This window comes from Pagrus major, chromosome 8 (genome assembly GCF_040436345.1).
Source record: "Pagrus major chromosome 8, Pma_NU_1.0".
NCBI lineage: Eukaryota > Metazoa > Chordata > Actinopteri > Spariformes > Sparidae > Pagrus > Pagrus major.
In genome coordinates, this window is record NC_133222.1 from 15974850 (window position 1) to 16000727 (window position 25878).

Sequence of the window (25878 nt, forward strand, 5' to 3'; positions counted from 1 at the left end):
TAAGCCAAAGTGTGAATGCCCATGTACATCTCACACATATATGTTCATTGGTGTGATGTCAGTATAAGTCACCACATATACTCATGTCATGAACCTCATCAGACTGCATCCTGACGACATTAAAACTTGTTGAAACTTGAATGACCGCCTCGTGGTTGTTGGCCACCGTGCACCGGTCAAGTTGCTGTTCCAAGCCTGCTAAGGTTATGTGTGATCAGGACGATGCCAGTGAAGGTTTGTGGTGTAGCCTTCTGAAAATATTAAAAAAGAAAGTCAGAGGCCCACATCAAAATGTCAGGATGATTTATCCGTGATCCAAGACATTTGAAACCTTGGCATTGTCTAATGACAAACTTGATTATGTGTGTCACCTTTGAACAGCTATCCAGTGACACCGCCTCGCCAGAAAATCCCCATGATGGCTATTAGAAATCACACGTCCTTGCAGTCATCTGAGAAAGGCCTCCTGTCCATTAGTCTAAGTCTTTCTTTAATCTGCAATACTCTTGAGTGGCTCCCACTACCTGACACTAGCTTTCCCAGAGCGCTAAACACTCTCAAGAGCTCACGCCTGTGAACGCAGCGATTAACCACGCCAAGAGGCAGAGCCAACTGGGCCTCCAGCTGCTTGAACTTTAGCATAAACAGATCCACACGAGATGCAAAAGGGAAGAAGGGAGGGGGGTTGTAGACTCGTCCATCTGGCTGCTCTGGTCCGATCTCTCCACTGGAACAATGTGTGAGCAGGACAGAGGTGGCAGAAGAATATCTGTCATTCTTAACGAATGGCTCACATGCTCACACGACACTGGTCCTTTTTACTGTCCTACACAAATGGACAGGCAGACCAGAAGGAAAAATTTCACTTTTACGCTCTGCGAGGGAGGTGGAGAGGCAGGAAGAGAGAACAGGGATGGGAAAAAAGATTGATGCTTCATCTTCCTCGAAAAATATGCCCAAACAGTTCCTTTAAATTGCACATTTCAATTAACTAAACATGAACACAAAAAAGAGGCGGTAATGAGTGATTTATGTGTGCCTGATGGATGTTTGGAATAATGAGAGATAAAATCACATGTTTTGACTTGGTCACTTGGATAGAGATGAGTCTTTTCTCACTTCACACATGTGGCAATATTTGCTTGTTGTGAAAACACACTCTGGCAGACAGGCGTGTTGTGATAACACTAACATTACTTGCAAACAGACAAGTTACATATGACGGCACTGTGACATCTTCAGCTTGTTTTATCCGACTTTGTAGCCGATATCTGGAAAAGTTCTGGGAACGAGCGAGTCCCCAAACACTTACCGGAATATTCAGCCTTGCACAGTCTGATAAAGCTCTCTGTGATAAAGTATTTACTGTATTTAGAGTACACTGAACCCAGACGAAGACAAAGCTCTGACACATACAGGGTTAACTTCTTGAGCTGTATAGTAACATACTGTCGGCTGGCATGTTATTAAAAGTTTTTCACTTTATTATGTTTTGCACCTGTGTCTGCTGCGCCCTACGTCTCTTGATAAGAGGGCTTTTGTTGGTCAAAGCTGGCTGTGAGGGGGTGAGACAGAGTGTGTGTGTGTGTGTGTGTGTGTGTGTGTGTGTGTGTGTGTGTGTGTGTGTGTGTGTGTAAGTTGCTGCAACTTACACATGGCCCAGCTCATGAGCGATAGTGAAGGAGGCACTAATTCCATTTTCCTCACTGATGGAGCAGCTCCGGTACTGGTCGCACATGGTCCCCAGCTCCGCCAGCCCTACAGGGTCACGTACACACACAGAAACATACACAGATGCACATAAACACATAAAGACACACTTTGAGAAAAAAAAAAAAACCTTACTGCTTGAGTGCTAAAGGCGATTAAACCATCAAAACTTCTGTTCCGTAAGAGAGAGATTAGCACCGCCACCGACTCACTCCATCCTCCCTCCCTCCTCCCCTTTCTACCACTCTGTTCTGTCACTATAATATTATTAGCTGACAGCTTGCCATAAACTCATTACAGCACAGTATATGAGCTGTGGTTAACAGAGTGGAAAGATAATTGAATCAGACTTGAGGTGGAGATATTTTTGCAAAGAGAAAGAAGTTTACCTAACGTGTCACATTTATCTTTTGCACGGCAGATGTCTTCCCTGAAAAAAACAAAAACAAAACAAACATTCAATGATTTGACTTATTTTATCGAAGAGGGATGTTTTCTTGAGAAACTTGGCTTTGCTTTTATAGTGAGAATTGGAGATGAGTGTGTACCTGGTGATGAGGAGTGCTGTGTCATGGTGAGACGGATGGCTGTCATCCTGGACATTTTGGCTCTGCTGCCACACACAGAAGTTGTGGAGAGTGGTGGCAGCATTGAAGCTGACTGTGGGCCCTTCCTGTTTCGGAAAAAGAACTGGGTTACTTGCCTTAAAATCTAATGTTAAGGGATATCCCGCATTTTCCTTGTTCTCCTTTTTATGTTCATGTGACTGCTGGTCATGATAATATTTTACTATTTTACTACACTACATTTGGGTAATGAGGTCTTTTGCAGCAACGGCAGATTGGGGCTAAGATCATGTTTGTTCACCTGAAAAAAATCTTCTGTTTTCATTTCTTTAATGGTCATTGTAACTGATAACATAATACAACTATGTCAACATGTAATAGTGTAATACCATAGACCGTGAAATGGTGATATATATATTTTGAGATGGTTATCAAACCCTTCATAAACACAGAAAGTAGTCAACTGAAAATCCTTGTGTTTTCCACAGCATCTTTCTTGCACATGATCCACCACCTCTAGGGAGAGCCGTAGATTTCAGGTCGAGGTGCTTCGGTAGTTTTTATCCGACCTGGTGCAGGTAGTCATCCATTTTTAAACATTTGCTTCATACAGGATAGTCTACCCAGAGGTCTTATGTGAGTCAATTTGTAGGGCACTGCCCTGATTGCCCTGATTGCAGTCTCACTTTATCTTATAAGGCTATTCAATGAAAACTGAAGAGTGGCTACGCTGCTATTTTTATTTTTGCCATTTGGAAACGTCCAGAATTGAGTTTCAAGGTGACTCCTTTCTGTATTTGAGACCTTTAACCAAAGTGTTGAGTATTGTTATTATGAACAACAGTCATAACAGACAATACATGTGAATAATACTGAGATAAGCAAATACTGGAATTTAATTTAACTATTTAACAATCAGTTACTATGACAAAGCAAAGCACAGCCAGCCTCTTCAGCCACCTCTCATTCGCAGGTGGCTAGCGGCCTCACTATAGTATCGTTTGTTTTCCAAGGAGAACTCTCTTGAGACTTGAGACTGACAAGGCAGGCAGTGTCCTTTCAAACAGGCCCCACAGAGAAAAGGCCAGACCAGAGACACCTGCACTGACGTAAGCCATACTGTAGACCTGTATTGGATACGGTTAGCATTCAAGACCCCACACTCACCTGTTCATTGTGGACGACAACTAGCTTGACAATCATGATGTTGATGAGGTTTCCTACGCTGGGGTCCCTGTACACTGCTGCTACCTGTAACAAACACAAAACACACAGACAAAAAATGCAAACCTCCACTAACCTGAACCAGAGTACAGCAACACTATCAAAGCTAGTCTACTTAAATACTTGGAATGAGAAATTTCTGGTGTCTGGTTGAGCTCCATGGGGTTTAATCAAAACAGCAACAGTTCATTGAAGTCAGAAGAAACAAAAAAATGTCTCCTTCAGGGTAAGTTTAATCAACAGGGTATTAAAACCAATTACTATTCCCTCACAGACCTTAGCAAAGAAAAAATAAACTGAAACCTGGACACAGAAACAAACGTGAAACTCCAGCAAAGCTGCAGCTCAGCCCCTCTGTGAGGACAGCAAAACATTCCCTCTGTAGTTTTTTCCCCTCTCTTGCTTTTCTCGTGCACTCCTGTCACGGTCGGCCAGCAGTCCCCGGCCATGTGCGGCCTCCTGACAGGAACTCATTAGTCCACTATAAACATTTAGCTTGTCTTAGCTTGAGGGGAAGCAAACGTGTCCCAGGCCTGTCCAGAGTGGGCAAAGGCCTGTTTGTGCATGCTAAGTCCATCTGTGACACTGGACATTGTTCTGTATGCTCTCGCCCCCGATGTACAATATGTTATTGTATGATCTGTGCAAGAATCAGATGTGAGGGGGGCTGCAGCCTACACTGGACCATCACTACAGTATCTCATACAGCCAGTTAACTAAAAAGCTATAACATCAGCAGGCCGTAGTTACCACTGAGGTCAAACTCTCTGTTATAGTTTTGGGAATCTTTAGGGTCAAATAGGAGGGGTTTACATATTACAGCTGATTCTGGTCAGTTTTTTTTTTACATAAACTATCTGGAATAAATTGACTAATTTTAGGGGATAAAAAACCAAAGGAAAACAAAAAATTTTAATATTCAAAATATTTTACAGAATTTGGTTGGTGGATGGTCAAATATTTCTTAGGAGGGTGGGGTTCCTCGGGGAATCCGGCCTATTTAAAAGTGCACTAGGTAGCACATCTTGAATAAACTGAATAAACAAACTGATCTTAAAGGACAACACAATTTAATTATTGTTTATATTTGGCGGACTCTGCCACCTTTCTAGCTTCAAACAGTGTTCTGGGGACCTTATTTTCCTCTGAGAACAGCTTGTTTATTCAGTAAGAAATACTACTGAGTTTGTCTAATTACCTCATGAACATTGTCTATATTAAAATTCTGAGGTTGACTTTCTTCTCCTAAACTGCACAGTGCCCCTGTAAAATATACATTTTATTAAGTGTCCCAGCTCTAAAGCAGTAACACACTTTTTATTGCATAAAACTATATACTGTGTGACTAACATGACAATACCTAGGAACCTCATTTAGACCAGACTTGGTAGATTTTAGATTGTGGCTGGTTTGGTCAAATTGTGGCTAAAATAAAGCGAGTAAGAGATTGTGAAAGAGGAAGGAAGATAAGTGTGTGTGTGTGTGTGTGTGTGTGTGTGTGTGTGTGTGTGTGTGTGTGTGTGTGTGTGTGTGTGTGTGTGTGTGTGTGTGTGTGTGTGTGCGCGCACTACTGGCCTGCAGACATTGCAGAACTAATATTTTAACTTCAATCCTGGTAGTAAAAAGGTCCCTGGCACATTTAACATTGACTGTGCCCTCTCTGCTGTACTTATGGGTAACACTCCACTGACAATCATCTCCTCAGCTCCTTTATAAGTTAATGAGTGTTTTGAACATGCTGTCTGTCACACTGCAGACGGTACACACAGTTCAGTAGAACTGATAACCTATCCTGCTTTGACACACAGACTCCCCCAACACTTTTTATTCTAATATATAAACAGACAGTCAATCACAGTGTTACTGGCTTGATTACTAGAGAGCTCCCTCAGACAGATATGGGACTCGTAAAGAGGTCAACGTGCTGAGTCAGGATTTTACCAATTAACTGGCCTAGTTTTGTTAAAGCAGCAGCACGCTGGGGTTGCAACAGGGTTTACAACCAAAATGTCAATTAGTAACATCTGAGGCTAAAAAACACACAGACCGGGACGGGTGGATTTTGTTTTTTACATTTTAAAGAGTTCGTTCACCAAATTAAAAAAACTTTTCTTCATAACCTTATGTCATGGAGATAGTTTGGGCTTTATTCACCCTTTCTGAGATTTCTGCAGCTCACGGTGTTAATATGGGCTGTTTCTTGAGAATGTATGCTATGTCCAATGAAAACAGTCACAACAGGGTCTGATTATCTAGAGTAGCAGGACCACTTTTATCATACATTAATTTATTTGTATTATTTATTTGTATCTTTTTCCCATTGTTTTTAGGCCCTGTTGCATTTAAATTTTAGGCTACATTTTGTAGTAGAATGTCCAGTCAGTCTTTCACGTCAGATTCATGGTGGTGCTGAACTTCAGACAGCTACAGAGTTAAAAAGAGGAACCTTTTTTTTAGCTTATTAAAGTTAACTATGTTGCACCATCTGCTTTAAATTAACTCTCCTCTGCTGGTAGATAAACTGTTCCAGAAAAGATACAAGAGACAGGAAACATCTCTTGAAGAAACTCCTCATGAGCGTATTTCCTGTTAGCAACAAAGCTAGCTCGGTCTAACTGGGAGGTAATTGACAGTTAGCAAGCTAGCTAGCTCAGAAAACTATTGTAACCATAGATTTATAACAAAATACCAAGTGCAAACGTGGCACCTATACTGTACATCCTAATGAGAATTGCTCACCTGGCGCGCACACCAAAAACTTTCTCTAGCTTCTGGCTTTACTTCCTTGGTATGCAACCTACTGAATATGCATTGTAGTGTTTCTCCCACTGGCCCCGCCCACGAGTTCCTGATTGGCCCATAGACTTTTACACTGATGACATAACAGATTTTTAATATATCAATGATTGTGACAGGCCAGCACTAGCATGTTCCCAGTTGGCTGTTGTGCTAGCGGTTAGCTCACCAGTTAATTAGCCTTAATGTCGTCATTCAGGCATCACTTATAACACAGAAAAAACAGACAAATTCATTTTTCTGTTTTGTTTACAGTGGGGGCAGAAATCTCAGAGATGGATATGTCAAAACCTGGATGGATACTGTCGAACCAAAACTATCTAGATAGCAGTACAGGTACAAACTGTAGAAAAATGTGTTTTTGACAGTAGCGTCACCCACAATAATACATCCTCAAATCATTTAATAATAATGACAACATCTTCAACATTGAGACATAAGAATAATTTTTAGAAACATTGTTTTACTTACTACTGACATGATTGTTAGGATGTAGTGCTCCAGGTTGCGTCCATGGTGACGCACCATTTTGGCATCCGCTGTCACCATCAGCTCAACGTAACGAGGGTAGGAGAGGAAACGCTTGCGTCTGCGTGGGGATCTGGGGTGTGTGCTGTTGGAGTTGTTGTCATATACGTGTTGATCGTCTATCGTGGCTCTGAGAGAGTCCAACTCCTCTCCCATATTCCCTCTGCTCTCAAACGCAACTGGCTTCTTGGAGTCCGCTGTTTCAGGAGAGAAAAATGAACATAAGTGATCATTTAGGGAGGAAAAGATGTGTGTAACAAAAAAAATGATCATACAGTAGGACTGTGATCACAAATATTTAAATTCTTCCACTTTCCTTTATGTTATAAAGGCATTTCAAGAGTGAGCATGGTACAACTACAGTTAAGAGCCAAGGGTTTTTAGCTTAGCTGAATTCCAATGACATAACAGAAGGACGCCGGACTTCTACGTCAAAACCCGCCATAAATTATTGTGTCATTCCAGTGCTCAGGAAAACAGTTGTACCAAGAGACACGGGGTCAGTGGTGAGCTTTGTCCGGCAGTGTACATTCTGCATGAATTAAAGCCACACAAAAAGAAAATCCCATAACGACATTTTACCAACTCAGAGGTACCAGTCTCAGTCTGCACTCTGCAATAGGATATAAAAATCCTAAAATGATCCCTCTCTGATCCTGAGCAGTACACAATCTGGATGTTGGACACTCGTGCTGAAAGGCAACAAATGAAATATATACAATGCCAGATTGAATCCATTTACAGGCTCGCTTTTCACAACAGTCACAGATGAGAAAAAAAACCCAAAAAGAACCAGGACGTCAGCCATATACTGTGCACACTCAACTGCCAATCCCTCAGCTGAACTGCACGTGTTGAGCTGGCTATGAGTGATAGATTCCTTCACCATGACAGACTGAAGTTAAAAGAGGGAGACAGAGGCAGAGACAAGTGTGAAGGGCTTGTTTCATTGGAGGGAAGGAAAAGAAAAATCTGCAAAGGTTGAGGTCAAAGCAGATTTGATTACACATACGGCTATGACTGTGTCCACAGGGATGTTTTCTAAGACTGTAGCCTGAGTAGAGAAACAAGAAGGGGGGCAGGGTTTCCAGTGTCCACAGAGGCGAGCTCAGTTTTGTTTGGGGACACACAGCTGAAGTATATTCCTGTTACAGACCAGAAAACCACCTCAAACTGAAAAGTAAGTGATGGATCCTCGTCAAGAAAAATCTCTTTTAACATCATCAATCAAGTTAATGACGAACACATCAAACACCGCCTGTATAGTCTGAATGTCAAAATGTTTCGGCCAATGTGAAGCATTCATCAGTCCTGGATGGATTTTTGCCTTCTGAGGACTGCGTGTATGCATACAGGCAATTGTGCTGTCCGGATTTGCAAGAAAGATTGCTTGCAGTAGTTTCTGCCATCTCTCAGCTGGGGGAATATGGATTTAAGCAGCCACCAGACAAAGTGCCACAATTATGAAGCAGGGGTTAACAGTAAATCGTGCAAACACACAATTTGAGGTTTCCTGTAGCACCATAACTTAAAAGCATTTTCCACACATGACAAATGACGTGAGCTTCATTTATTATGTGATCCATATGGTCTCAATCATATGAAAGATAATATTTAGGCGTTAGAATGCATCTTTTATAAGTTACGTGCCGTGTTTTCTGCAGCTTTAAAAAACACATTCACAAAAAAATACGAGTTAGAATCGCGTGGCGTATAAATAAAACATGAAATGACATTCAATGAACATTATATAACTGTGAGTGTTTACGAGCCAAGCATAGTTCGGAGTCCGTCATCCTAAACAACCTCCTCAACTTTGGATAACCCGATAATAGTGAAGAGTTTCATTGTCTTCTCAACACTCAATCTTTCCAGACAGTCAGACAGAGAGAGATTGTGTGTAACTGTTAGGTCACTGAAAAGCGAAAAAAAAAAGAGGAAAGAAAACTCGTTCAGCGCTCCGAGATTATTCAAGCGATGCCCCCAGTGGGCACGCGAGGTGGAGCGTGACTCCCTGGCACAATGGCACACAGCTCTTGCCGCCGTGAGGCCCAGCCCCATGCCAGCGCCAGCATCCAAGTCAGCGCCAAGGCCGTCTGTGCCTGCGCACACAGCCCGGGCAGCTGGGCCAGAACAGAGCTTTGTGTTTTCCAGGAAAGATCTCCCAGAGGCCAAGCCCACTACACTAAACCCCTTAAACAGACTCATCACTACAGACAGTCTGACATCAAAGGGATTATAAAGCACAGAAGAGTATCTGCATCTGCAGAAATCGGTGTTAAGACTCAGTGCAAGCGAGTGTGAGATGAAAAAAGAGAAGAAGAAGAGGAGGAGGAGGAGGTGAAAATATGGTCTGTTATAATAGCCTTTGAATCAGTGCAGATTAGCCACACACAACCTTTCCCAAATCTCCTTAGGTCAAATCCCCTTCTCACTAGGTAGTGAGCCGCTACTTACACCATGAGAAGACAGGAGTGACCGCCCTGACCAACCGACCCCGACACACACAGACATGACCTCAACCTCAGTGGACAGCACATCAGCATCACCTGCACATTCACATCTCAGGATTTCACATTTTTGAGTTGATTTCCAAACATCGAACGTGATAGATTCCATTTTTTTTAACACTTCAGTTTAATGAGTTTGAGCCAATAAAACTGAGTTCCAGCAGTTTTTCATTACAGAGAACAATAAAATGAGCCTTGCACGGCACATAAATGTCTATAAATGTTGTAATTTGGTTGGCACCACTCTGTATGCGCAAAGCTGAACAGGCCCGCACTCACTTTTCTGCTCTAACGCCTACTTGACTTGCAAACTTGCAAAAATCTTCTTTATCACCGTGCCAAAAAATAATCAAACAACTATTATAAACAAAGTTTGTCTATTCACTCAATAAAATGTTTATTTGCACACCGAGTCTCCTGCACGCAAATGTTCCATACATAGCTCGAGAGTACAGATGGGTCTGAATGCGTCCATTTGTTTACATCCATTTATAAACATTCAAGTATGGAAGCATTTTCATGCTTGTATATATGCACTTTCTGCTCTCGCCCATTCATGTACATCCAGCCTGTCCGAAAGGATCTCATTGAGATTTCAATCGAGATCAAAGAGTTGCTCTTTGACTCTCCTTCAGTTCTCTGTCAAAAGTATCAATGCCAAGAGCCCAACAATGGGGTGCACACATTTCATTGTTGAACTAATTAACATTCTTCTTCAATGGCTCGCTGAGAGTTAAAGCGCCCTATTCCCCGGGTGCCAATTAAATAGACGGTATGCCTTACATTGAGTATAGGTAGCGTCCTGGTTCTGTATGAGGGCAGACACTCTGGTTAACAGACAGTACACCTCACGGGGGGGGGGGGAGAAATGTTGAAACTCTGGCAGACAGAGGCACAATTAAGTGCAATTCTGTGGTTAGACAGAGAGAAGCAAAGGCAGCTAATTGTTGCTGCCGAAGAAGGCTTTTAAAAGTGAAGTGGCATGGCTTTTGACCTCATTGGAAGACGCTGGGCTTTGTACACTTACAGTGCTCTCAGAGTTCAGTTGTTATTTTCAGTTCAGAGACATGCTAAAGACAGCATGGTGGTCAGCTGAAGAATGTGTTTGGAGTAGCAGACCTCCTCTAAGGAGACAAAACACCACTTATGGATCCGGACTCCTAATGATGGGCAGGGCCCTGGGGTGTTTTCTTTTGTCAGAACCAAACAGAGAGTTTCTCAGTATCGGGTTGAAAGACATCGGTCCTATGATACTGTAGATTAAATGATTGATGGATGACTGACGTTATTAAAACTAAAAACCAGTCAGGAATTGCATACCTCCACCAAACTCCTGGAAGATTCTTTTAATTGGTTGCTTTAATAATAGGAAATGTTTAAAAGTGTACATCTGGCACTGCATAAAAATATACATGACACTGAACAATTCAAGCTTGAAAAAGAAAAACAACGTTATCAAAATTTACAGATTTGAAATGTGAAATATTCACTGAAGATTGTGTGCTTCTGCACGATTCATTCAAGAGCTATGGGAGTTTAAGTTAAAGAGGTCATGTGCACCAGAATGTGGCAAAGCAGTTGAAGGCATCCAGTATAGAATATCAAAACTTATCAGTACCTTCTGGGTTCATGGTGAAACTTTCAATCAAGCTGCATTAGTATAACTTGAAAGAACTCTTCCTATAGAAACTTGATTATAGACTATTGTGAGAACAGAGCTCCTTGTTTGTAGTCCTTAAAAAGAGAAAGTTCTGTATCTCTACTGCATAAGGAATCAATTTTGACAAAGCAGTTCATGGTTTACAGTGCAAAGTTAAGGACTAAATGTTTTTTAAAACCACAGCATCATAAAACCAACAATTAGCATAACTTCTGACTGTGGCATCTAACAAGAACATGCAGAGAAGAACTTAGAGGATAATTCTGGCTAATTACAACTCTGATCTTATATTCTTAGTTTTGGCCAACATTCCAACAAGTGATGAACGATGGGGTAGCAATGTTGCCATGCCAACAGATCCCAGAAATTATTTTGGTGAGTAGGTTATCATAGAAAGGAGAAAACACAACTGTGGATACAATTTGTGAGCTAGAATGGCACTCAGTAGAGCGCATACCTCTGCCAAGGCCCAACCATCCCCTTAAATTAAATTAGGTCTAATCCAATGTCAAACTCAATAGCCCTGTATCGCTCTGAATTTTAAACTACTTAACCAAATTCCTGGATCCGTTCCCTTTATCTGGATCCAAAGTTAATGGAGTCCCTTCTGGGCCAAGACCATCCTCCATCCAAGTTTTGTGGAAATATGTTCAGTGAACATATAAACAACTGTTAAAATATTAATCGGTCAGAATGGTTGAAGTCATTACACTTCCTATTTTTTCAAACATACCAAAAACCTGATCCTGAAACAAATATTTTTTCCTTGACATAAGCAAAGCAGATCTGCAGTTTTGAGTGATGTCTGGCCTCTCAGATGATTAACAACCATAGCTGCAGGCGATGACACTGATGTTTCACTGGCCACCTCTCAGCACTGCGTCTCCCGTGTCCACCTCAATGGGAAACTGTCGCTCACCTGTCACCCCCTCTCACCTCTGACTGTCCCCCATGCCACCATGCAGTCAGTCACTGTCACTCAAAGTGCTCTAACCATTCCAATCAGTCCCCATCTGTTAAGAATGCCCAGACAGTAGACAGTGGCAGAAAATAGCCCCAGCTGGAATCTGTCACGGGAACTCCCGAGACAACACAACACGTTGGGTTCAATAGGGCTGAGGCCTCAGGGCAGGCAGACACATGGCAGCTATTAAAGTTATAGACTGTCTGTAGCTGCCCAGCCCTGTTCAGAGCAGTCCGGAGTATCTATTATCTTAAAATCAGATGACAATGAGTGCAATGGACCGTATCATCTGTCGGTGTTATGAAATTTGAGGCAATGATGTGACCACCATCAAGGGAAAACTTGCACATTGTGCAAAACTAATGTGTTTGCTCACGACGTACAATCAGTGCACGGCAAAACACATTTTTCAACACAATCGACAATTATGACAAACACTATCATCTTGACATTCCAAAGAAAACAATCAATCAATCAAAGAAATTCTGACTCCTTTTCCACATAGGTGAATAGCAAGGCAGTGGGTGAGAAAGTAAGTTTAGAGAAGCAGGTGTAAAAGAAGAATGGCGGGCGGTGGGAGTTTGAGAAAAAGCTGGGGCCTCTGCCAAGCTCTGGAGCAAAACCGACAGGCACATGCAGCGCAGGCCAGGAGTGCTCAAACAAATGAAGAAAGGAGCTCCTTTCTCCATTCCTCTGCACTGCTTGCTCAGCAATTCCCAATACTCTGCAGGGCACTTCATCCACTGACAGGCCAGTGAGAAGACACTCACAAGCAAACCACATCTATGCATGCACACAAAAGGCCAGAAACAAACTTTTTTTTGCCGACAACAATAGGTACTTCCTGAAATGGGGGAGGTTAGGCCTGTCCAAGGGGCATGAGGGCACAGAGAAAGCTTAAGCCTTTTGGAGCCATCTGACATTCAGAAGCTCCACACCATCTAAAGCCAGACCCTAAAGGTGAAAGAGGTTGTCTGAGCGATCTGCGCCCGTCCATCACACCCTGGCTGGCCACCTTTCCTGACCCCTGTCAAGAGCCGGAGTCAAGAGGAAAACAAAAAGCTTAATGCATATATAGTTTGAACTTTTGAGGCCCAGCAAACAAACCAGCAAGCCCAGTAAAGACGCACCTCTCTAGGAGGGGAAAAACTCAAGGTCACATCCACCCATCCAGTGAGTGACTCCAAACAAAGAGGGAAGTGAGGTCACAATCAACAAGTGCTTCCATTCACATACATGAAAGCGCAAAGGGAGAGCGGGCAGCGATTCAAGTCGGCTAGTTCAAACCCCAGGCGGGGGAGGGCATTTTTTCCATGTAAATGAACCCATTGACCAAAAACCTGATGCTAGCATTTGAACTACCATGTATACACAGTGGGCACCAAGGGGGGAATCCTATACAATGATTGTGTTGAGGGTCAGGGGGCACAGATGCCATGTGTGCCAAGTATTGCCGCATCAAAGCCAGTCACTTTGCTGTCCCAGCTGCCCTCAGTTAGCCATCAAGAAATCGGGTGAAACACTTGCAAGCTGACAGTGGAACACTAGTGTTTGGGTTTACAGCTGTCAAGCTGTCTGTATTCAATTCACTGTTTCTAATTCAGACAAAATATGACACCCCACAGCTTTGGACATGCAGCCAACAACTGTGAGAAAGAGATACGGCACAGCTCCCCTTCGCTCTGTCTCTTGCTTCTCTTCACATGGATTTTAGAAAGCAAAGGAAAGAGAGCAAGTGAACAATCTGCCCCTATCTGCAGCCGCCCTCATCCTTGTTGCTATCTCTATCGCAGGACGACGCAGGGATTCACATGCAAGCTCAGAGATAGATACCCTGTAAAATGTGTCATTAAAGGTCGGAGCAGTGTTGTGATTTCAGCCCGGTAAGCTTCTTTACCCCTAGGCTTTTAAAAGCCAGAACCCGGCACAACAAGGCACTCTGTGACTTTAAAACATTAATCACCCACTCAACAGCTACCTACACTAGAGGTATTCTAAACAGCAAGGAAGCCACCCAGGTTGGCCGACACAGACAGAAGACTGATACAGTTGCAAGCAATGTCAGTCAGTGAGACCAGTAATCACGACGTAGTCATGTTGATCAGATTTGATCACTCTTACGTTTCTGATTTGCTTTATTAGTCTGTTGTGTTTCAAGTGAAATCTCTCTTTGTAAGTTTTGCATCTAAACAAAGTTTTTACTCACATCCATTGAAGAGCACCGTGGTGCTTTATCAACATGGCCTGAACACACACAGTGAAGAAAAGCAGCTGAAGACAGGTATATAGCCATGTCATGACTGCTGAAATAACAAAACTTCATTTCCAGTCAAGGTAACACTTTAAAAGCCCTTATCATTGCAGTTCTACTGCTGACACTTCACAGGTAGTGACGGTACATGTTTTAAAAAAGTCAAGTATTTGTACTGACAAGCACTAATCTGAAAAGAGAAGTTCATCCTTGTCCAATTCAGGTGGAAACTTAGCCTTCCTCTCCTTTCAACACTTTTTTGCAGAGGTGTGCAGGGACAGTACAAACTCTGGAAACTCTTATTGTCTCAATAGATACAGAAGTCCCAGTGTTTGTTCTGGCACTGTCTGTAGCACACTGAGGCAGAAGTGAGACATCATATCTGAGGCAAAGCTTATCTCACCAGAGGTATCTTTCTGCTGATACACATTTTGTTTCCGTGTGATAAAACAGTTTGTTTCATCTTTGTTCATTTTAAAAAAGATGTTTTCTTTTGGGCAAAGAGAAAGGTGGGTGAACAGTGATAGTCACCACAGTGAGTAAAACAATGTCTTTACAGGTCGAAAAGTATGCCTGGCCAGCAGATTGGAGGCATCGGTGGCTATTCAGCATTCCCATGTGTTTGAGATAGTTGACATGTTTCAGACCTACAAGGCCTCTAAAGTTTTCAAGCCTCTTCAAAGTCCCAGACCTGCCAAACCCCTCAGCACTCAAACTCCACATCCCAATTTTGATTTAAGAAAAGAGAGAGGGCCGTAAGATGACTGACCTGACAAAGGGTGCTTTTATAGCTCTTAAAAAAGAGATACTGGGAAAGGAATCTGCCCCCCGCTAACAACATAAGCTCAATAGTCTGTCATTTATGTGATAAGATAAATCAGAAACTTTTGTTTCTTAACTCGCTATGAATCAGTTGCGTTGGGAGGTTATACAAAGACAGAAATGTACTACACTGAAATAAAATTAAATAACCTTGTACATAAAAGAATCTTTTTAGAGTTACCAGTTAATTAGGTACAGCTAAATCAAATGCAGTCCAATACAATAGTTAATGTACTGGGTTACAAACAATCCTCATAATCTGCTACTGAGAAACCTTCAGCTTTAGGTAGCCAGTAAGATTTTGAATGCGATCCACCCGACAATTTTTAAACTAGATGGTCTATGATCTTTACTGTCAAGTCTTGCTTCCCGAGCCAGCAAGGTTTCCACTTGATGCTTCTGTGTTTCTCAACACTTTTTTTCTCTCTCAGCAAGTAGGCTGCGGTTAGAAGCCCCATATTTAGACAGTGATTTAGCCTGATGGGGAACATCAGGAAAAGAAAGAAAGACATACTGTGCAGACATGTAGAGTAGAGTAAAGAGAAGGAAAGAGATACAAGAACTAGACAGTAGCTGGATGTGTGTTCTCTCAAAGATTCTGAGAGTCCAAAGCCGACAGGCATATGTTCAAATGCAAGAACAGGAGCAGCCACTACAAATGTTTTGCAAGCAGCAAAACACGCTCCAAGCCAGTGTTTACATCTAACCTGCTAGTAGCAGCGTGCACGGCACTTCTTGCCATAAAAAGACAGGACAGGCCTGTTAGTCTTGGCTCAGTATGGCCTTCAAAGAGCCCATTTATCACTGCATCTGGAGAGGGGCCTATCTGATAAAGCTGAGGAGCCACAGCCTGGGACACCTCACAGTCCTAATCCAGCCCCACTGGTTCTTTTAATCCTGCTGCTTATTGTTACCTGCCGCCCTTTGATGATGCCCCACAGGTGTTTCATCCTATATGTTTTTCTTACAACTATTTCCTATTTATTCTGAATATAATTTCTACAATAAGCATATCAGTTCATAGTTAAGATTATGAGATGAAAAGTCAGATGTATTTTATTTAGGATTAAGTAAATATTTAAGGATAACTGGCAAAGACTTAAACGATCACTGAATGATGACAGTGATGGGACATCAGAAGTCAGGGGTCATTCACCAGGCTTTAACCCACCCGGTTCTTAAGGAAGAGTATATTTAAAAGTGCCTCAGAGTGGGGGCTGAGAGACTCTTCAGATTTCCCAGTCGCTGTTTACCACACACAGACTGAGAGAGTGAAAGGGCAAAGCATACAAGGAGGTATTGGCCTGGCCCATCAGGTCAGTCCAAGTTCTTTAAACCGCCGCCACACACAATGGCCACCACCAGGCGACAATGGCCGGGTTCAGACAACAAGCAAATCAAGCAGTCTGCACATAAAAGATTTATTGCATCACACAACAAAGGCCGCCCACGGAGCTCCCTGCGAGGATGACTCTAAGGCCTTCCATCGAGGTGAACTCCACTCGGTCACCGCGCTTTCACTTGAGGGCCTCTCCACCACCCAAAGACCTCAGCTATAAAAATTCAAATGAAACAGGGGGAACTTTCAAGCAGCCTTCCAAGCGGAAAACCTCTCCAGTTCTTTTCATCGCATCTGCAAACTAAAAAGTAATTATTCCTTCCCTCAGAGCTCCTGCCACAGACCTGGGATTGAGTGCTCCAGGAGAACATGAATGAAAACACCAGGCAGTGCTGGAGCCTGCGTTGCTTAATTAAGTTGAGGAGTTTTCAGTCACACCCCTTAATCAAGGTTGAAGTCTCTTGGGTATCCTACAAGCCAAAGATCGTGACTGAGAGTAATTTACATTTGAGGGCTTTATTGTTTATTGCCATGGCTCAGAAAGTGAATGCAGGTCACCAGAAAGTAAGTGTTTGTGGGCAAAAGTCAGACAGACGGTGGTTACAGGCAGTATAGTTACGCAGTCTGTAGTCTGTTACCTGAGGCAGCACGGGGCTCTGTGTTGTTGTCATTTTTCGAGATGTTCTTAGTCCTGTCGTGCCGATAGACAAGATGAGGTTTGTTGTGCTCTTCGTCATATTCCTCCCCCACAGCATTTAAAAGAGGCTCCAAGAAGTATTGGCCGTATGGTGTCGTAAAAGTTCCAATCTAGAGCAAGAAAAAGAGAGATGTCATTGATGGCTTTGGTACGAAGCATGCGCTCACATGTGTGCATCCTGCACTGCATGTGAGCAGGTTTCATTTACAGATTATTTGTATTTAAAGAGGTTGTGGTCTAATCATATTCATTCTGTATTGCCCTTGGGCGCCACACATGCTTTTGAACATGCTTTTTTTTTGACAGGTGCACATGGAAAGAACATGCTGACTCCAAAGGTCACAGATTATCTATAAAGTTCACTGTCTGTTATTGCTGAAATGGTACCCGTAAAAATGAAGAACAATCTTGAGACATTTTAAGCCATTTACACATTTATCTTCATCATCACTATTCAGTAAACCACTTCACACCTTCATGCGCAGGCTGTGACAGTGCTTGTCCGGACTGTGGAAATGCATTTCCCCTCACAACATGACACTGGGAGGACTGACATCATCATATATGGACAGAGCTGCTGACAGAGGAATGCTAATATTGATTTGGCAGCTCGGTCCCTCACAAAGCTTCTTAGCTCACTCAGCCATGAGGCACAATGGTGTTTGTATGGTAATTTCATGCGCACACTTAAACAGGATATTGGACACTGGAATGTTATCTTAAAGGCAGCATTATTCCATTATTCCATAACCATCCCTAGAGTTGATGGACACTTGACAATGGAAAACATACAATACGGATATGGAAGACATGTACAAACTGTGTACCTTTCCTCTCCACCTTTCAAAGGGTGAAGGATTAGTTGTCTTGCACGTATGCGCCTGTGTCCTCGAAGGTGCTACAGGCCTTGAGTGCTACATGTGTTCAGAGCGGCAGTGTAATGAGCTTGTGAAAACATGACACAGGATAGAAACAACAATACCACTGAACAGGGAAAATAAATCAGAGCCCCAAAGCTTTTCATTGTACTCTACTTCAAATGCTATATTACTGTTTCTTCAGCTCTGACATGGTTGTGTGGATGAAGTAAACTGCTTCTGCCATGCAGGAATGAATCCAAATATTGACTCTAATCTAGGGGTGAGGGATCTGCCCAAAAAATATCACAATCTATTAAATTGCCATCATGTTCCACGATCTAAAATTCAATCTTTTTCTCAATTCTTAATTTCTCTTGCCAAAAAAATGTCACAATATTACATAAAGGATAGTTCTTTGACTCAAGCTCCTTGTCCGCCATGTTGCTGGCTAAAATTTGCGTTGCACTATTTAAAATTTGTGTCAGCATAGGACAGATTATAATGTCAGTGAGGTTATGTGAAGTCTGGAAACAGAAGAGGACATTAAATACTGTGATCTCTAAGATTTGCCTCAAAAGTCGATTGAGGGCCCATTCAAGATCAATCACAATCTAAAATCAGCACGATAGTGAGGCAATGCAGCACGCAAAATGCAGCATTAGGTGCAGTGACAATGCTATACGTCCCAAGTAACAGACAGTTCAGGCACAAAGCACGCTCTGACAAAATGCTTTTCTGGAGAAGTTGAGAATGAAATTAAAGTGTTCATGAAACTATCCCGGTAGTCGAGATTATGGAGCCCATTATGGAGCCCATTCCAGCATGTGCAGAGCAAAAAGTAGGGGATTTAGCCTTCATAGCCAGCAGGGTTTCCCACACATATAGTTTACTTGGGCTGTGTGCCCAGGTATATTAACAGCTGCCCAAGTATATTGGGCGACCCATTTAAGCATTTTATACTGTTATTTTCTAAATCTGTATGAGAACGAAGCCATCTGTGATCTATTAACTTGGTGACAGTCTGCCCTCGCTCTTCCCCTCCCCTCTACTGTCAATCACACACAAACTTGTACGTGCACCTGGTTGTTGCAATTGTTCAGTGCACGTTCACTCCAAAGACTTAAGTTCTATATGTTTGGATTTAGGGAAGAACAGACCAAAATGAAACTACAAAATAACTTGGTTGGTCAAAATTGATCTAAAACTGGTTCTTTTGGTATCTGTTCTGGAGCTTTCAGTCATATCACATGATCTTCAGCAGGCGGTGATTGTAGATGTTGAAAGTTCCTTTATGTAGAATACTCCCACGACTTAATACGTTCAGTTGAGTCTCATCTGACTGTGAGACATCAGACGTTTGTCTAATTACTCCTGCTCAAAGATTTAGGTACCTTTTAATGAAAAGGTAGAGTGTTGCAGCCTAACTACAACTACTGTTGTAGTGATCTAAACGTAATGAATGATTTATGCAAGGAAACAACTGGTAGATGTTTACCTGTATCTTGTAAATCACTATCTACGGTGAGTTAACTTTAATTAGATGATTATGGTTGAGCCTTTCTAAAGTTCTCATGTGGTGTTAACGGAAGTCTGAACAGACAAATGCTCTGTTTAGTCAATGGAGGGGGCAGAGTTTCAGGGTTTCCCAGCATTAGCTCAGCAGCAACTCTGGCAAAAGTTTGGACAGACACAATGGTTGCTGTTCAGCAGTGGGTGCTGAACTGGACCTTGCAACTGAGGGACTCCTATTTGAAGCGAGGTCACACTCATGACATGGATGGAATGACTGTTGGCACACATCTGTTTTTAACAAATCCCACAAAGACACTTTCAAACCCTGTGGGCGCTGAGTCACGCAAAAGTGACGTACAGTTGCAGTCAATCTCTAAAGTTAAATAGGACATTAAGATGTCATGAGCCTGATCTTTACACAGAGGTGCATCGCCTGGTGCTGGAAGGAAGATTTCGCAGGACAGGCTGACTCACCACACACTTTTATTATGTGAGTGAGCTGAGAGAGCAAGCTGCTTCAGGAACTAACGTTTCCCACGGTGTGATCAATCCTTAAGTTCCACACAACCTTCATTGGCAGTTGTCTCTTCCTCACAGCATTTTCTTCTCTTCTCTGCCCGTCACAGCTCACTTTGAAAAGGCCAAAAGCTCCTCAACCCTGCCCCCCCGCCCATTTCCCCCCTGATTCCCCCCTGGGGACGGCTTTGAGCAACTCTGGACGAAATGGGAACCTGCTTTTTCTAGAATGACCCCTTTGTTTTAGGGCTTAATTATTCCTTAATGACCTCATCCCAACAAAATGTGCCTGGCCATTAAGCCCCGGTGATCAGATACGGACACATTTATGACCCAATAGCCTCCAGTGCTGTCTCCATTGTCCTGTCATTCTCAATGGTTGATGATGCGGATAAGCAACAAAGATTGCTTGAAAAAGGACGCAAACATGTTTGGATAAGCAAGTCATACATCAAAGTTGGGCAGAGGGGCAATTTAAGGCTTATTACCCTGATGATTCCAGCATACCTCCAGTCTTAAATTGCTATACGCACGTGGAAAAAACTTTATTTGGTGGTCTCTTTTCTCCAAAGCTACACTGAATGGGAGTTAATCCCAACAAAGTGATAACAACAAAGAATGTTTTTATCATTATGTCAGGCTTCAACAGGAGTACAATCACTGCATGCATTGTGAATGTACTAGCTCAAAAAGCCTCAAACTGCAGCTGATACCCATTCTGTGACATGCTATCCTGGTACTGTACACACTGCACCTATCTAAAATAAGGATTATGTCACCGATAGGGGAGGTAGACGCCAAGGCTATGGTCCTCCCGTCTGTGTGTAGCTGCAGCCAGCCAAACACCCCCACCACGATGAGTCCACACCAGAATCCGGCTGGCGCGACTGAGGTCAACCCCCTGCCCCTGGACCAGTAACCCTATGTGACCCATGAAGTCATCCCCTTCAACACTTATCAGATTCTCTCACACAGGAGTCAGCAAACAAAAGGACTTGGGCATCAGGATCCTCATATGGTAAAATGGGGCTGTAAAATCATTATTACTCAATAACTCTGTTACAGCCTTGTCAGAGTTAACAGATGTGATAACGGGCAATCAAGAAGGAAACAGCAGTTGTAAAATGAAGGATAATATCTGTTGCTTGGGGCTGTGAGTAATGATCACCCTCATTACCTGACCTGATGATTATTTTCCCCATGAATCAATTACTTCTTTAGTCTATGAAAAGTAAAAAACTCTGATTACAAGTTTCCAGAACTTTAAGGTGACGCCTTCAAATAGCCTGTTTTGTTCATCTAACAGTCCAAAATACAGAGTTGTTAACTTACAGTGATATAAAACATAAAAGGCAGCAAGTCGTCACATTTGCGTAGCTGGAACCAGTGAATATTTAGCATTTGTGACGGATAAATGACTTAAATTATTAACAAATTATCAAAAATTTCTGGTGATCAACTCAAATGATGACTCATTTTAGCATGTCTGCTGTTATTATCACCACAAAGGAGGTTATGTTTTCACCCGTTTTCGTCTGCTTGTTGGTTGGTTGGTTTGTTACCAGGATTACACAAAAACTATTGAACGGATTTCCACGAAATTTGGATGGAGGATGGGTCTTGGCCCAGAATAAACCCCTTTAACTTTTGGTGCGGATCTAGGAACTTTTCCTCACTTTGTTTAACATTGCGAGATAGGGCTTTTGTTTTACATTTTGGTTAATTTCTCAGGAAATAAAGATAAATAAATCATATTTAGGTGGCTGGTATCTATGAGTAACCTTGGCGGAGGTATGCGCTCTACTGAGTGCCATTCTTTGTTTAGTATGAATATAAAAGTGTCTTGTCGCAGCTTAGAAATGGCTGATAAAAGCACAGAGGTGACAACAAACAATGCACACACTGTAGACTTAACGCTTTAGGAGCTCCGATGATACTTCATTGATCTTTGTGGGGTGGGGTGAATCTGCCTTTCTGTTTGGAATTGCTCAAGGGCACGTCAGCAGAGAGTGGATTGCCTGTTGTCACGTCAGCCACAGTCTCTACCAACCCTGATGCCCCAAATGCACCAGCAGCATCACCAACACAGACACTGAGATGCTCTCCTCCTCTGTGACATTAGTCCAGCAACACTTGCTCTTGTTACACTCCTGCACACTTGACTTGTTGCGGGTTACATGGGGGGTTGGGGGGGCAGTGAAACGGGAGAAAGCGTGCAGGCCTGTCAGCGTGGCTCGATTAAAGCGTCTAAAATAACATTTGGAAGCATTGATACTCACAAGGCCGGTGCACAGGCTGAAGACGGCAGGGTACGCGCTCTTGGCGTTGACGTGTCCGCGGAAAAAGCAGTGGCGCATATCGCTCGGGTCATGGAAGTGGGAGTCCGTGGCGTTGCTCTGTTCCGCTCCCAAGTGTGTCACCGCGTAAGAGGGGGCGATGAAGCCGGAGTGTGCGGTCAGATTGAGATGAAAGCGTTCCCCGAATGCATCAATCCTGTAGTGAACCCGTAAGCCCGACAGGTCACCATTCAAACTCCTCCGTCTCCTCTTGTAGTGCAATTTGTGGGGGAATGACTCTCCGAAGTCATTCACACGTTCCGGGGTGATGATTTCGTACGATGACAGCTGCTTGATGAAGCTTTCTGCAAAAAGTCAGAGAAAGTTGTGATTGAGAGAGAGAGAGAGAAGTAGTGGCCAGTGCGGTGAAATGCAGCTGCAGCCTGGGAGATCCTGCAATCACACACCGGGCATCATCCACGACTGTTAAAACACCTTCATCTGCATGAGTCATAAATCAAAACACAACACTACCTTGTTTCGGATGCAATCGGTGTTGCAAAGTGTCCCGGACAAGCGCTGACAGATGACACATTAGTCCAACCAGCCAGATTGCAAACTGCATGATTTCCTCCGCGAAGAAACCCGGGCTGTCGTCTCCAAGGCAGTACCCTCCGTCTCTCCCGAGCGGCTCCCCCCTCTCTCCCTCTCCTTCTTCCGCGGCTTGTCAGCAACAGGTCGTGGGATCCGCGGAGGCTCTCTGCAGCGCAAGTCTTGCAAAGTGCACTGGCCTCATCGCATTGCTACACATGCATCCACTGCCCCGCTATAAACGCGAACTATTTATGACACATTCATCCCCCTGACAGACAAAAAAAAAAAAAAAATTGCTGCCTAATGTAAATTTGCAGTCTTTACTGAAAGGAGGGATCAGTGCCAAGTACGCTTTCCCTTAGCCATCCCTGGAACACCCCGTGCACCCTAAGCACTCACCAACTGGGAAGCTACGCCCCCACAGGCTCCCGAGCCAATGGTGAGTGCGCCTCGACCACCACACATGGGGCAGGCTGGAGTGCTGCAGTGTTAAACATAAAAAAACAAAAAAAAGTCTGGAAATGAAATGTAGCAGTCATGGTGTGAAAATCAACCAAGGAAACAGAATCATCTTGAATTAAAGGGTTTGTAGTTTGTTTTAAGATTATTTTCACAAATGTGAAGGACACAGAAACTTCATCTACTGTCATAAAACTTATAATATTGCTATATTAGGCCAGTGTTAGAGAGACTTGTGAAGTGTCTAAGACTGTAGAGCTAGACTGATAAAGTCTGATATCAGCTCATTGTTGATAATATCTGTACGGGATGTAGTGTAATATATCCTCTAAGTCTAAGTCACAAGAAACTGCAGCAACGATGTGTTCAGGGTTGACTCATGTTACTCATTTTGCATATTCAGCATTTACAGTTGTCCAAATCAACAAAAACTAGAGTTGGAGACTGTGCTGTGTATTCTACAACATGTACGTTTCTTTAGTGTGTTTCTTCAGCTCTGAAAATTAGGTCTTTGCAGATGACAGAAACGGGACATTCTTGTTCTTGTGTTGCTCATTTTGGAAATCGAAGCGACGGCTGCGATATTACCAGGAATGGAAGGCTGTTTTTGAGCGGCTGCTGCTGCTTGAACCTTCCGTCGAGAGTCAACACCATTATTTTATCTCCCGCCAAGGTTGAACATTTGAAAAGAAACCCTGCATGACAAATTTTCATAACTTTAAAATTAAAACGAAGGAAAGGAAATCCTTAAAAATGTGATTATAATAACCCTCTTCTTCAGATGCAATCTGGTCGGATTAGTTACTTATATTCTGTAACCTGATTACGTAATTCTGATTACATGTAATCCCTGTCTACCCAATCCTGGATGTGTTTGTTGAGACACAGGGCCTCCATTACATCGTCTGTCCAACAGAGAGCCAAGTAGTGTTGAGTTACTTTAATTAGTAACGAGTGGTGTACTGTAAGACATTACAGTTTGAAATCCAGTAATGACATTAATTTAAGTAATCCCAGTTAGGATTGCCAGTTTGTAGGAAGTCAATGTAGGGTTGTCTCTTTTTGTTCAGTGACCAGACAGGTTGACACGTGTTATCTTGGTGCAGAGACAGGAGATGTGGGGAGACAGTCTCTATCATAGACTTCATGAATAACGGAGGGAGCTTTTGGGTCTTAAAAGTAAAGCCAATGTCGAAGTGCCTTAAACCTGCATACTTTCTACTGGCCAGCAGGGGGCGACTCCACCGGTTTCAAAAGGAAGTCTTGAATGTAAGCTTACGAGACAAAGACACTACTTCTCACTTGATTTATTACGTCAGTGAACAGTTTCCTAATGATTTTATGGTCTTAGACGCTTGTTTTAAGTCTTCTTCAATACAGCATGATCTTGTCCTAATGTGGTTACTTTTGGCTCCAGAAAAATAAGTGTAGGGTGACAAAATGGTAGTCCATATACTAATAGGAGATGGCACTGTGTGTTTACGCTTGGCTTCTTGTATGTGTCATTTTCGGCGTGCAAACATCAAGAGATGGACTTCACTGGAGGCTGGCTGCTTGTTAAAGCATATCTGTGTTAAAAATGGAGTTTATTTTGAAGACAATATTATCTTTTTAATTCGTGATATGTAGTGAGTGTACCTTCCCCAATACTGTTCCTGGCAAGTTTACTAAAATGACCCACTCAGTACTCAGCTTGGTCACAATTCTTTATTAAATACATATAACGATACGGATTCAGCTGTAATAGATCATATTTTTTTTGACACTAACATAATAAGCTTTTGTTAAAACTGTCGGAGAAGTATTTGTTCAAGGGGATGATCATGTTGTCCACAGGCAGGACACATTGAAAGAAACAGAAATGTTTATAAATATAAATATACAATCATCTTTCATATTAGAGTATGGGTGGCGTCACTGTGTTATTGCTGGTAATGCTTGAGTATAAGGTTGATTTAACATCTGATATAATGAGCTTCACAAAGGAAAGACCCATTAGAGGGTGGATGTATTGAACTGCACAGCATGAAGCTACATAGGTGAACTTAATAACCTACAGTATACTGACACTGTAGCAACCTCCAGTGGTGTAGTATGTCTGTCATTGTAGGCCTGCAATAGTAATGCTCACTGACCAGAGTATATTTAATGTATTATTTGGGCTATAGAAGTATCCACATTAATATGTAATTACAACTCGTGGGAAAATATTAGGCATTAGGCAATCAAAGCACAAAATAATCAGCACAGAGGGCATTATAAGTCATCCTTCACTGTCATCCGTTGGAGGAAGGAGACTTCCTTGGCCATGATGTGGTCAGCTTCTCGTTAATCATTTGGGCAACGTAAAGTCCTCCACAACGTTGATGGACGTGTGAAAGGAGTCTTGTTTTTCATGTCCTTTGAAGACTAATGTCACAGCATTGTGAGTAATTAGACTCGGTTGGCTCACCGGAAACACTTTTGGATCCTGTAAGCTCTTTCTTTGACACAAAACGTCTCGTCTCCAAGTCATGGCTATTACTTTTTAAAAAGTCCTTCCCTCACTCATCTCTTCCTCTTTCTCTCTCTCTGGTTTCATGGACACATTTCAG

General features: G+C 42.6%; 1 protein-coding gene across 2 annotated transcripts in view; it reads right to left on the reverse strand.

The window, feature by feature from the left end:
* Positions 1–22856, reverse strand: part of LOC141001068 (A disintegrin and metalloproteinase with thrombospondin motifs 20) — an 83583-nt gene extending 60727 nt beyond the window's left edge. Inside the window, exons 1-9 of one of the 2 annotated variants that reach the window (XM_073472019.1) lie at positions 22766–22856; positions 22235–22596; positions 17009–17177; positions 15298–15311; positions 6768–7010; positions 3444–3527; positions 2259–2383; positions 2100–2140; positions 1653–1758 (exon numbers count right to left, since the gene is read on the reverse strand). In XM_073472019.1, the coding sequence (XP_073328120.1) occupies positions 1653–1758; positions 2100–2140; positions 2259–2383; positions 3444–3527; positions 6768–7010; positions 15298–15311; positions 17009–17177; positions 22235–22596; positions 22766–22856 (1235 nt within the window). Of the gene's footprint in view, positions 1–1652; positions 1759–2099; positions 2141–2258; positions 2384–3443; positions 3528–6767; positions 7022–15297; positions 15312–17008; positions 17178–22234; positions 22597–22765 lie in introns of both variants that reach the window. The other variant, XM_073472018.1, reaches the window with a different exon arrangement.
* Between the last annotated feature and the right edge of the window lie 3022 nt (positions 22857–25878).